Source organism: Calypte anna, chromosome 2 (genome assembly GCF_003957555.1).
Source record: "Calypte anna isolate BGI_N300 chromosome 2, bCalAnn1_v1.p, whole genome shotgun sequence".
In the NCBI taxonomy this organism is placed as follows: Eukaryota; Metazoa; Chordata; class Aves; order Apodiformes; family Trochilidae; genus Calypte; species Calypte anna.
The window spans coordinates 96,639,277-96,653,224 of NC_044245.1; the positions used below are offsets into that span (position 1 = coordinate 96,639,277).

Genomic DNA, 13,948 nt, shown 5'->3' on the forward strand with positions numbered 1-13,948 from the left:
ATTGAGGTCACAGTGCATAACATACTCTTGAAAGTGAGTTGCCTCTGAAGGTATCTGAGGGTTGCTATCTATTTGAACGTGGTTGAGCATTTCATTTTATCAAAAATGCCACCAAATGCTCATATTCTATGTGGTCAGTGCAGTCCCTAGGACAAGTCTAATGAAGATATGTTCCACCAAGGCAAAAAAAACCTAAAAGGTTAAAAATGGAGAAATATTTACAACTTTCTTCAGTCTGTAAGGTTGAGTTTTCTGTTTTAGGATTCTTCAGTGCATTTTCAGAGAAAGGTTCCAAGGCTATGAGTATAAGCACTCTGGTCCAGTCCCATACATATCTGCAAGCCTTTTAAAACGAGGGCCCCAGTCACTGAGGTAATCGTAGTTCTGGTCAGAGTTTGAGCTGATGGAATCTAAAGAACTGAGTGACTCTGCCACTGAGCCATTCCCCTCAAACGCGTACGTCTGCAGGGAGTCATAGGGTGGTGCACAGGGGTCCACGTCAGCTTCTTTTAGTCTTTCCCAAATAAATTCCCTAAAAATGACATTATCTGGGATGCTTTTAAAAGTCGGTCTGCTCAAGAACTGAATTTCAGGTGTCACATCCCTCCTGGTCTTCGTGTCTCGGATAATGTTGAGGTTTCTCAAGGCAGCCATGTCGAAAGCCTCGGTGTCTTCCTCTCCACCACCCTCATCATCATACCTGACAATATTCTCTCTGATATCTCTCTCTTCATCAAAAATGAGGGGCTCTTTTTTCCGTCGCCTCATGGTGACAATCAGCAGGACAAGAACTGGAACACAGAAAGATTAGAGTTTTAGTAATGCTAGTTCCTTTTTATTTTTTTTTTTTTCTTTTTTTCTTTTGGTCTTTTCTGTAGTGGTGAAAGTACTCATTAATTTATGAGGCAAGCACCCAAGGAAATAGCAGGCAATTTATGCAGTTAGACTTTAAACTTTAAACCTAGTGGTTACTGAAACAGCAGTTAAACCACAACCTTTCTAGATGTTAAAGAATCTATTTCCAAAACCATTCTGGATTAACGTTTTCATCTCTAATTCTATATCCCATGCTGTCGTCTAACCATAAATTTTAGGACTGGTTCAGTCTGACTATTACGATCTCACATCCATGAAATAAAAAAACCCACATCTTTTCATGAACTCTTAATTGCCCAAGTGATAAAAGCATATTCACAAAGTGCCTGAACAGAGTTTAATGACTACCATTTGACAAGCGGCTGAATTAAGGTATATAGCCAATCTGCTGGAAAAAAAAAAAAATTGAAAAAACATATGCTGGAGAACATTGAATTGTTAAGGCATTTGTAAAATAAAACTGTCTTAGTTCAAAGACTATAAGTATCTTATATAAGATCTCAGTTTCCTATAAATTGCAAAGTACTGTAGCTGAAGTTTATGAATTACATCTAATGAGAACTGCTAGGGTTGGAGTTTATTGTATCAGCCAGTGCTAGAAATGTAGTTATTTTAAAAATTATAATCCTTGATATTTCTTTCTGCTTGAAAGCTAATACTGAAGTGTAGTGACAGCCAAAAGAACTGGGAGAAATTAACTCAAAACTCCTCTTGTTCGGATACAGCTTTGGTAGAGAAAAATCACTGCTGACACACAAAATATGGAACCAGTAATATGAATATTGCACCCATCTGTGGGACATGATGGTGTGAATTATCCTCCTAGAAAATGATTTATACTATATTGTAGCATCTGGATAACATTTGCTGAGTTAGTGATACTCCTAGAAAATAGCAGGTGTCGCTATGACTGTAAAAATAACAGTACATTGTAAAGTAAGTGTCATTCCACATTCATATATTCTCTTCTGACTTCATGTTTATTTTCAATCTCAATAATATGTGATTATGTATATTCATATGTCTAAAGTTTACAATCTTTACTTACCATACTTTGATAGGGCAGCTAAACGCTGTATAAACGTCTAAACTGGTACAGATAAAATTAAACCTGATCCTCTCTAGGTAGCCTTAAAAGTGGCCTCCATCAAAAGTGATGATGGACCAAAATTCTTGAAAGCTCTTCTTTTCCTGGAGGAATTTTTAAAACTAATATCAATCTAGTCATCCTGAGGAATGATTTAATATCAGGACCACCTGGTTAGAATAAACCAGTCATTCAGAAACTGCATGTGAATAAAACTGTATCATTTGCCCACAGACACTAAGGTACTATTTGGAACTGGCTACACATAAGATGGCTTTAAATGTGATCTTTCTGCAGTTCTTTCTATTTTCCTTTGGACCATGTATGTCTGAAAACAAAGCTGGAACAAGTTCTGGTTTTCCCCAAACGTTTTAACCAATATATTAGGCAATATTTTTATCTCTTTTTTCAGTAGCTTTCAGGGACACATGCAATGATATATCTATTAACAGATGTATTGCGACTTTATATTACCGTAGCATAAGCATTACTCTTAGTTTTTTTGTCCCTGGCACTTCCCTCATTCATGCCTTGTGTATTGAATTCACAAGCCAGAAGTCTGGAGCATTTTTCTTTGAACAATATTTACAAAAGCAGTTTGACAGTAAAAGATTTTTGACCTTTAAACTGGCTTTTTGTGGAATTTCAAAGCATTCTGATATTTGTGTAATACAAATTGAGCTGTGAATTATATAGCAGAGAACATAAAATTCTCACCATAGAGACAATTGCACTCCACTCTCAACGTTTTTCCTTATAAAAGTGGAAGACAAATTAGCCTGCTGATAGTCCGTTTGTAAATTATATATATGTAAAAATATATATATACACATATACATATATATATGTATGAATATATATATTTAAGCCAAGCCTGATATCAACATAACTTTTTAATAATTGTTTTTTAACACTTACTGCTTTTTTTATTGCCATATAAGAGGCTAATAATTTCCTTTACTTAAGTGTAAAAGCATTTTTTTTATACCACTATCCCTCTTAAAATACTTCATTTTGAAAGTTAAATACCTGCTAATAAGTGAAAAATAGGAACCTTAGTAGGCAGGTCTGCCTAAAGGTACAATAAAAATCAAGATAATATGAATGTTTTATACAGTATTCCTTGTACATCTCACACTTGCTTGAAGGCAAGGAAAACACATCTTCTTTCTAAAGGTTAAATATTATAGCAGTTAGATGGCTTTCTGAGATTATTAATTTCTAGCCTTTCCAACAGCTGTGAACAGTAAAATTTAACCTCTAAATGAATAAAGCTTTAGCTGCATTGCAGAAACTGCAGAGATGAATACTCGCCAAAAGATATTTCACCAATATCTCACTCAAGTGCAAATTATTTTAAAGTTTATCCCTTTCTCATTACATCACTGTGTGTTTTTTCCTCTACGTTTATCACAAAATCAGAGATAAGTCCGTAATTACTGACTGTCAGAGCATCTAGAAAACCTAATATTATGGTTTTTAGGGAAGAAATAATACAAAGGAAAAGGTTTAAAGATATGTGTATTTCACTTTTTGGCTCCATAGTTTGGCTCCATAGAGGTACACCAAACTTATGATGAAGATATGAAATGGTAATACTGATTTCACAAGTGCTAACATAGCAAATAACAAATAAAAAATAATTAAAAAAGCAAATAAAGAAAAAAAACAATGAAGACTAAATAACCAAGACTAATAAATCCTGATCTTTATTAGTTGTGGTTATTTCTGATTTACCTGAATTATTAGAAATGTTGGTTTTGTTTGGTAAAATAGCCAAGGGAAAATGCCATGTATATTCATATTACCTGTGGTAATATGTAGTTTCATCCTTTTGTCAGTACAGATGTAATGAAAATATCAGGAGTTTCCATTCACCCAAATTCGTCTTTAAACAAACACCTTTGAATCCACGTGTGGATTTTTGCTTTGCAGTTTTTCAGTGTGCTTTATGGAATTATTACAAAGTTTCCATTTTGCTATGATTTGGTAAAAAGTCATGTTTAGGTCACCTGAACACATTTCTCTGTTTTAGTACAAACCTTTCTTTTTGTACTCGAGGCAACTGCAACATAATTGTAAGGAAGTCATGAAAGACCTGAGACAACCTTAGGGAGAAGACTGGATGCAGAGCTATACAGTCAGGGACAGAGCTTCGCTGCAAGCATTATCATGCCTTGTATGATACAACCTAAGCCTGGCATTGACTATAGCAATAAACTGCATCACCTGAGAGCAAATGTGCACATTGGTTTATTCATTAGATGTGTCATGATTTATAAAGATGAAGACTGGAGACCCTCAGCCACCTAAGCTGCACACTTGTAACCTGGTGTAGTTAGTTACACCTTGCCAGCACAGTGAGATGAGACTGGGGCATTATCAAGGCAAAGACTCAGGAAATGTCCATTTAATTCCCAGTTAACAAGCTTTATATATAACTAGTGTTTAATCAGTTTGAACTGATATTTGAAGAGCAATCATGGCCTTTAAATGCCCACATTGAGTGACCCCAATAAGCTCTATACCTTTCAGAAAATAGCTTCTGCACTGTATACTTACCCATGTTTTAAATGACATAATATGTATCTCCCCCAGATGAAAAAAGTTATAGATGTATCACTTTTAACATGCAGAAAAACCCCACGCATATTACAATCCCATTCTGTATGCATTTTACCTATTTAGAGAATAAGATCCTTATGACTTGAACCATTTTTTTTTTTTTGTTAAAGAATCAGTCAATTTTGTGGTGATTTAATTACATTCTTGTAGGTATTATAATAATAATAATAAAATCCTAATCTTTCAAATGAAAAAAAATATTAATTTAAATGTGTATTTTGAAGCTTAATCAAGGTATCATTAACTTATCAGCTTCAATACCACACTAATAGAAGTCTGTCTGTCGTATTTCTATGAAAAACAGGTGTTACAAATAGATTACATTCAGATGTATGGAAGATTAAAAAAATAAATAAATCATTATGCCAATCTACCTTTCCATTGTTTCAATACAAAGAAAATCTTTAACCTTTCAAATATGATTGGATTATCTACAGGTCCACATTTTTTGTGTGTGTGATTTTATGTATGCATTTTGTGCTAAGCACTTGCTACAAAAGCAATTCTTTTATCTGGGAGATGCTTACTGAAAAATAAATTACCTTGAATTAAATTACAATAATTTTCAGAGGAGTTAAAAAACTCCTCTGAATGTAGAGACTAAAACGAATACAAACTAGGTTTTCATATGCTTTTTAGAGAATAAATTGCAAATATTTTATTATTTTTTTTTAAATATAGCTTCCCTTCAGAGTGAATAATTGTAAGGCTGTTTTGATTAATTAGCAACCTACTGGAAATTTCTTGTGGAATAGAACATAGAGTTTAATCTCCATCAGTCAATATGAGGATGGATAAAGATTTTGGTAAAATGTTTTTAACTTTTAAAATTATTTCAGTTTTAAAAAATAGTCTACACCGTGTTATATGCAATTATAATGAGCTAGAATGATTTAGTAGCATTCTTCCTTCTTAGTGTCAGAAAACATTGTGTTTATCTAAAAATGATTGGTAAGTAAAAATAATAATACTAAGAAATCCCACTGAGACAGCCCGAGACTTGGTCAAGAAAAGTGGTTATTCATTAGAGTACAGGATGTATGTGGCAAGAACAAATATCAAAATGCATCACACTAACTTTAAGAAGATAAGAGCTTGTTGACAAATCAAGAAACTAGTGCTGAAATGCATATACACAGTATATTTATGCAAATCTCATGCCTCAGCCATTTTAGAGCTGGCACTCACATTGAGATGATATTGATGAATGTGACTGTATTTGCACTGTGTATTAATCTTAGGTCAGAAAAAAAATGTGATCAGGTAGTCTGTCCGCTCTTATCACTGGTGAAGTCTTGCATAAGATGGTGCATCCCTTGGTTCCAGCCCAGGAACCATTTGCTAACAGCTGGAGCCTATTTTTTATGCTGTGCTAGTAATCTTAAGGATTTTTGCCTCAGGAATGGATGTGAAAAGAAAAACAAAAAAAGAGAAAGTAAATTCCTAGTATTACCACCATTCATCTGCTTCCAGAAAAAAGTCTTAGAGGAATGACTAAGAGAAAAAGAAAGGCTCTGGGACCAGACAAGCATCAACACTTGACTGGGGTTTCAATAGGCAGCAGTGACGCTTAGGAACCTTTTCCTTGTGAAGACTGACACCTGACTGGAGACAAACCAGCAGCAGAATGCAGTACCGAAGTGCAGGATGCAAAACCAGGGTTAGCATACAAACACAGCCCAAACTGTGCCTGCAGCTTTGAATTGTATCCAAAAGGAAAAGTTTAAATTGGAAGTGATGACAGCACCTGCAAATGTCTATTTGGATAAACAGTGGTGATACATTCAGACAGCTGTATTTGGAAGTCCAATTATTTGACAAATAAAATCAATAATAAGGTGGTCATACGCCAGATTCCTCTTCAGCGAACAGATCATTATTCAAACACTGTATTCAGAGGGCTTATCCTTAATTCTTTGCCAAACACTTGTTCGGCACACTCTAAAAATGACTGGAATAAAAACTCAGGTTCTTTGATTTATTGGTTGTATTTGGACCCTGGTGTACTGGGGAGAATAAACAAGTTCTTGCCTAGTGACATGCTCTGCCTCCACTCAGTGCTCTATTGCACCTATTTAAGAAAAGCTTTTGCTCTGGACAGACTGCATTTTATCTACAGTAGTTTCTTATGTAATCTTCAAAAACTCACTTTATATATATAAAAGTAATGGTGAGGTTCATTTTTGGATGAATTGCTATTAATGCAGAACTTTTCTTTTTTAAGTTAATTGGAGTAAAGCTTTAAATAGGTGTTCTTCTACTGTTGCCAGTTGATATGAATCAATCTTTTATACTTTTTTTTTAACTGTACTTTATGTCCAAATAAGGTCCATTTGGATGCATAAATGGTCTATAAATGCTACCAGAAAAATAGTATTTTAAAAATGTTCACTAAAAATCTTGGAATTCACTCTTCAGCTTCTCCTTACACCTAGGTCTAGCCATATGCTGAGTGACTTTAACAATGTTATATTGTCAGGCTTTTGTGTCACAAAGATGGAAAACTGGAAATATTACTTCCTATACATAAGTATTCAGTAAATCAGTTGGATTAATTGTAGAGATAGTGATAGATTCAGTGACCTTGCTAAAATGTACTTGCTGACAATAAACAAAACTCACCTGCATCCTGCAGGATGAACCATCTTTAGCCCTCAACTTGGGCCTTTACCACTACAATGCAGTCATTTAGTTTAAGGAACAGGGATGATAGGAGAAATGCTGACCAATGTAGGGTGTTGACAGAATTGCACTCTTTTACACTGTCTTTGATCTAGTTGCAGTGTCACTGCACAGCATAAAATGCAACTATGCTACCAGTTGTAGAGGTAAGAGATCATTCTATAGAAGGTGTTCAAGGAAATATGCTTCCCATCAGTAAACTACACCTTATGAGTTTTCTGAATGCTTTTTGTTCTTTGAAAATCAACAAATGTTTAAAAATAGTTATTTTTTCAAAAAAATATATGTTTTTATGGAAAAAGTTTACAAACTGATAAATATTCTTCTTCTTCTTATATTGTGAGTATGCTAAGCTGAATACTTCCATAAACTCCATTGTCTCTCTTACCTTTGATGGAAATAATCTTTTCTCTTTTATGATTATTTCATATATAAGCCTAGAGGCAGCTTGACATAAAAATTAAAGGATCTGAGCTTGAAAATCCCAAACTAAAGGTTTTATGTGTCTCATGATACAAAATGCTGTTCTGCCTGGAATGTTATATGTCCCTCTTTACAGAAATTGGGGCAGCGGGTATTGGTGTTGAGGCTTATATACAAGTATCTATATAAAGATATATCTTTTTCTACTATACATTGAGTGGGAAAGAAGGAAAACAGAAAGCAGACATACCTAGCAGTGTCAAGACACAGGCCAATATTGCTATCAGTGCTCCAGTGCTAAGTCCTGCAGGCAAGATGTATGCTTCTGCATTGCATGTCTGTGCAATACCATCTGCATCACAGTCACAGACTCTGATGGTGAGGGTATTCGTGCTACTGAGCGAGGGTGATCCACTGTCCACAATGAATATTGGCAAGTAGAAAACAGACTGTTCCTGTCTTCGGAACCCATTTCTTCTGGTTAATACTGTTGCAGTGTTGTCTAGACAAAGAAATAAAAAGATAATAAAATCCATGACCTGCCTAAAATAAAAAAACTCTAAATAGTGTCTTTCACTTAAAAGACTTTATAAAGACATTCTTTTATTTCAACAAGATTATCTTTTCTGGTCGTGTATTTTTGAAGCTGCAGAGATGAGATCGTCTGAGAAATTATACCAAACTAAAATAAATAAATAAATAAATAAATAAATAAATAAATATTTCTTTTTTGCCCACAAAAGGTGAATCAAAATTGCAGAGGTTTATTTTGTTTTAATTAAGCTCATGGTTCCATATTCTTGATAAAACAGTTGAAGATGACACCCTTGTAAAAAAGAAAGGAAAAAACCATCATCCTTCAATGATCATAGTAGGCATATACATACTTGCTTCAGTTCTAATTTTCAATGGTTTATTTTGATTATTTACAGATACAGATAACATATTAACGGAATAAATGAACATATTAATAGTAGAATAAGTTCTGAAGACAAATGTTTGAAAGCAAAAATAGAATCCATCTGGTGCATAAAACCAGGTAATCGCACAAAGTAGCAAAGGCATGCATTTGTTTTCAGTCTCATCTGAGAATCAAGATGACTAAAATAATCATCTAAAATGTGTGGTTTGATGCTGCTCTGATTTGGGTGATTAAAAAGTCCAAGTGTTCCAGAAAATATGTGCAAAACTCACTGTGTTCAATACAAGTTGACAGCTCCTGAGAGGTAGGGAGTTACATCTCCTAAAATGTACAGAAAAGGTTGGTGGGTTGGTCTGCCTGTCTATCTATCTGTCTGCCTGTCTGCCCACCTACCTACCTATAGGCACTTATTTTGATAGCCCTGTAAAGTTATCTCACTGTATAACCTGGTATGACCTATCTAGTAAAATATTCAAGCACTTTTTCATATAGCATGTTCTGAGATGTGCTTAAAATTACTTAATACTGAAAGAGGCAACTGCTGCTGTGTCTTTTAACTCCACTGATTTTACTGGCATTGAAAAAATGATATCACTACTTTTTCCAGCTTATAAATCCTCTGGAACAAGGCCTGTCTTTTCATTTGTACTTTAGGCACATGTGCACGTACTTGTACACATACTTTAAAGTTCTTGTAACAACGTCACATTTCTGAATGGAGTCTAATTTTCATGTATTTTTATTATTATATGCAGTCTTTATTATCAAACTGCAAGCTGCTCAAATGAAGAAAATTGTGTCAGTAACTGCAGGCAGGGTAAGGCAATAATTAGCTGTTTGAGAGAACTTTTTGAGGTCCCATGTTATACTTACTGAGTATTGTTCAAAGTCTGCTTGTACAAACAGTATCCTTTAGTTCACCGTATGTCTCTTTTTCTTGTTTTATTAATAAGGATGACTTTGTAGCTCTGCTTTAGTACTGATCCATAAAAGAGCAATGCAAGAGTAACATTGTGTCTCTTTAGTTCTATTTTCTTCAGCTGATGGCTCAACTGACTGATACATGCCCAGCTGCCATACTATGCAGCGCAGCTAATGAGAACACTAATTGGCGGGAATATGAAGTCAATGGGAATCTCTGACTAGGTTTTTTGGGAAATAGTCATAAGAAGTCTGTGTAGCTGTTGTAGGCAGCTTCCATTATTGAAACCAAAAGATGAGTTTTAAAAAAACACACATAAAAAAAGGACAAACTAACAAACAAAAAACCTCTCTTAATTTACCGTGCACTCTTTTTTATGCCCTTGAGTTATATTAATAATTAATGACTTCCTGGCCATTTTTCAGTAATTGCCCCAAGGCAAAATCTTATTTAGCTAACAACCTATAAATACAAAGAAAAATGTGAGAAGAGGGGAAAAAAATAAATAAAATAAAATATTTGAAGCTGCTCTGTTTGGCTTAAGGCTTTAATTGATTCAAACAACATAATTCCCTTGACCAATAATCTCCAGATAAACTTACTTTGCAGATTGTTTGTAGTTTAATTTATGTCCTCACTAGAATAGAAGTTAATGTAGGTCATAATAAGCATGGTACATTAAAAATGAAAGGTGTTAGTTGTGAATATTTACCTTTGTTGTCCTGCAGTGTAAAATTGTGGTTATTTGCTGCCTCTGCAGTTAAACTGAAGTAGAACTGATGGCCGTTTGGTGGGTCATCTTTATCAATTGCACTGATTTTCTGGATCACCTGTTTTGAAATACATCAGGGTTTCATTTTTTGGAATGGTAAGAAACATAAATACATGCCTGTTGTATAACCCCTCTACTAATAATCAAAGTATTAGCCCTCCCTTGAGTTCTGGTCATACTGCATTTTGGTTTTCTAATATCCTAAGCCTGTATAGACACTATTAAAAATAACATGTGGCTTGACTCTTTTCCTGTACTAATTTTATTGTCCAAAACAATGATCTGTGAGAAAGTTAGGGCCTGTAATTAACCAGAGCTTGGAATAGAAACTGCATAGCAGTGAAAAAGAAGTACCTTCTGGATGACCATTAATGTACTTATCAGAAGCTGCAGTCAACACTGCGAACTTATTCAAGACGGTGATTATGCTTTTGAGCGTTTTAATTCAGGTTGGGTTTTGGTGTTTTTTTGTTTGTTTGGGTTGTTGGTCAGTTGGTTTTTAATATAATGAAAATTAAAACGCCAGCTCATAGTTATATTGATATTTTCTGGGATTTCTTTTTCATTCTTATTATTATTTTTCCAATTTTATTTTCTAAAAATTCTGTCAAAATTTGTCTCTGAAGTGTCACCATTGCTTACAATTAATGAAGATGGAATAGTCAGAGCTAACAGTTCTGACTAGATCACAGGAAAAACGGGTACTGCAATAAAAGCATGCATATTCTGTTTTCTCACAACTATAAAATAACAATCATAGTGTTTTCTGTTAAGAATTTAAATTGTGTTGTGATTTTGAAATGTGCAATAAACAACATCTGCTACAAGAAGGGCAATATACTGGGAGAAAGAAAAAAAAAATTGCAGTCTCACAGGGAATATGTGGTATTTATGTGGGTGAAACATGTACTAGTTTTATGGGAAAAGAGAATGAGAAAAAATATACATATTTTCTGAGGTCTTGCAAATTATAGAGGAAAAGTCTGGATACGAGAGACACGAAAGACAACACCAGGTACTCCTAGTTGAGTTTCGGGCTATTTGAAAGACAGTTGGGGATTAGAAATACTGAAGAATATGACAGGAATACATTTTCCTTGTATGATTGTGGCCTTATGGCCCATACTTCCTAAGGGAAATAAAAGTGTGTGCTTATTTTAGGAACGGTAGGTCCTTAACCTAAGAATAATTTCCATGTTATGACTTCCCACTTCCCAGAAAATTACGGGTAAGTATGCATTCTTAATGTTATACAAAATTAGCTGAGTTTAGCAAAATGTGTCAGTTACATTGATAATACAGAGCTTTTAATAGCACCTTGAAAAAGCAATTATTACACCTGAATCTTTCTCTTCAGAGAAAGACTGTGAAGATATTAGGGTATGATTAATATTTTCTTGTGCTGCACATCAAAGGATCATTTTTAATGCCATAAGCTGATTATATTTTGTCTTAAAACTGTCAGGCTTTCATAAGGAAAAAAACCCATAAAATATACCATACCTGACCAGGTTGAGCATTTTCACATACTGTTGCCTCATACTCCATGGCAAACTCAGGGGCATTGTCATTGATGTCAAGGATGGTGATGGCTACATAGCCTCTCCCAATCTGTGCTGGATTCTCTATAGGAAAAGAAGTCAAAAAACCAATCAAGAACTCATTGCAAGTTTCTTAAAATAATCTGAGCCAGTATGTTTTAAAGTTACATTCTTCTTTCACACAGACAAGTCAAAACGATTACACCCCTTCCTAGAAAAATAAAGGAAGTTCCTGGCTTGGTCTTCTGGACCTAGTGGAAACAATATTTAGTTTTTCCAGCCACTTAAACTTGAACTAAGATTTTATTCTCAGGGATAAACTGAAAATCTAGCCCAATAATCACAACACTGAATTACATCATCTGGAAGGATAAAATCAAGAGGATGTAAAACCATCACCAAGGGGTATAGGTAGACAGAACAGCATTATTCATATTGTGAATAGCATAGTTATTGTGAGTTAAAATAATTCTTTTGCAATTCATATTGATCAGGCTAGTAAGATGTTAAAATCAGAATTCCATCACACAAGCATAACAGGAAAAAAAAAAAGAGGAAGCTGTGCTGCCAAGTCCCAAGGTAATTAAAGTACACATACAAATAAAAATAAAAAATGCAATACTGTCACATGTTGAATACCTTAGATAGTAATCAGATTCTTAAACTACTGCTCATCTCTAGCTAAACTGTGAATCTGTTCATGGTCCAATATCATAATTCAATCTTAAGGAGTAGTTATTTTTGGACTAAGTATAAAGGACATCTGTGTGTGCTATGCTTATTTTGCTAGTCAACACTTCTGTTTTTCAGCAGGAAAAAGAAAGATTGCTTCTTTCTGTTTTGTTTTGCTTTGTTTTGTTTTGCTTTGTTTTGTTTGACCACAAGTGGTGTTGAAGATATTATTGATAGAGCAGGCCAGACTGAAAAACTGTGCAAACTTCAAATACTAATCTATCTTTTTGTAAGGTATTGCAATAACATTTTAGTAAATACTATAAGTATTTCAACATGTGAAATACCAGAGGAGTAAGTAATTTTTCATCTTCTGATCTAATATATTAAAAACTAAGCAGGCCATGAACAAAAATTAAAGAATTGTAAGTTATTACTTGTGCTCCTAGACTCTCACTTGATTCAGGTATGCCCCTTAGCTACTTTGTCAGTTCTGTTACTACCCAGTAAAATTTTTGGTTTCCATGCTGGTCTTCTAGATAAAAATTTTACTTGTGAGAATGCAAGATAAATTCATACTTAATGATAACTGTTAGCTTTCAGGTTAGAAATTAAATTAACTTCAACAAAAGCAAGAACTGAGGGTTTTTAAAATATCAGGCCAGAGAACTAATAAAGAAGAAAGGAGATATTTTACCAGGCATGGTTTGAAGCTGTCACAATTTCTCTCAATGCAGTTGATCACAACCAAGGCTTAAGTTTTGAACATGAAGAAACAATAAAAATGTTTAAATTAGTACTTACGACTCTCCATAGCCAAAACTGTGATATTGTGAACAGCATTAGTTTCCCTATCCAAAGATTTGGCAGTTGTAATGACTCCACTGTTGGCATCAATATTGAAATACCTCTCCAGGTCTGTGTTTCGATCTATTGAGTACCTAGGTGAGGGATGAAAGAAAACTTTTTTATTTATGTTCAATTACAACTTTTAAAAACCTTTCATTGATTTCTTGTAAAAGAGAAAGAGTTTCCCCTCTTTCCCCATTTTGAGCTTGGTTTTGTTCAGTTTCTCTGGGGTGTTGAGAGAAGCAAAGATGTATGCAAAGGAGAGCCATGTGCACAGTGACTTTTGGTGACAGTGGTGGGTTCTGTTCCCACCGTGTCCTCTTAAATGACACTATATAGGTATTCCCCTCACTTTTCTTCCTCTTTGCTCTACTTTTGTCTCTGCCAAACCTTCATTTATTCATAGAACACCATCGTCCTGAACCCCAGTTCAGGAGAAGGTGTGTCAGAAGTTTGCTACATGGCTGTACCATCCCCATGGGGCTGGCAGCTTGAGCAGAGAACTTTCTATCACCAGCAGAGAGCCCCTGCCTCACCCAGGGGCAGGGAAAAAAAGAGGGATGTTGCAGAGTAGGTC

At 34.6% G+C, this 13,948-nt stretch overlaps 1 protein-coding gene across 3 annotated transcripts in view; it reads right to left on the reverse strand.

Moving 5' to 3' along the window:
* Window positions 1-233: 233 nt before the first annotated feature.
* The window catches only part of CDH7 (cadherin 7), a 75,572-nt gene continuing 61,857 nt past the window's right edge, over window positions 234-13,948 (reverse strand). Inside the window, exons 8-12 of one of the 3 annotated variants that reach the window (XM_030444794.1) lie at window positions 13,327-13,463; window positions 11,813-11,934; window positions 10,250-10,367; window positions 7,944-8,195; window positions 234-791 (exon numbers count right to left, since the gene is read on the reverse strand). In XM_030444794.1, the coding sequence (XP_030300654.1) occupies window positions 298-791; window positions 7,944-8,195; window positions 10,250-10,367; window positions 11,813-11,934; window positions 13,327-13,463 (1,123 nt within the window). In that variant the 3' untranslated portion in view covers window positions 234-297. Of the gene's footprint in view, window positions 792-7,943; window positions 8,196-8,892; window positions 8,937-10,249; window positions 10,368-11,812; window positions 11,935-13,326; window positions 13,464-13,948 lie in introns of those variants that run through there. The other 2 variants (XM_030444792.1, XM_030444795.1) reach the window with 2 other exon arrangements.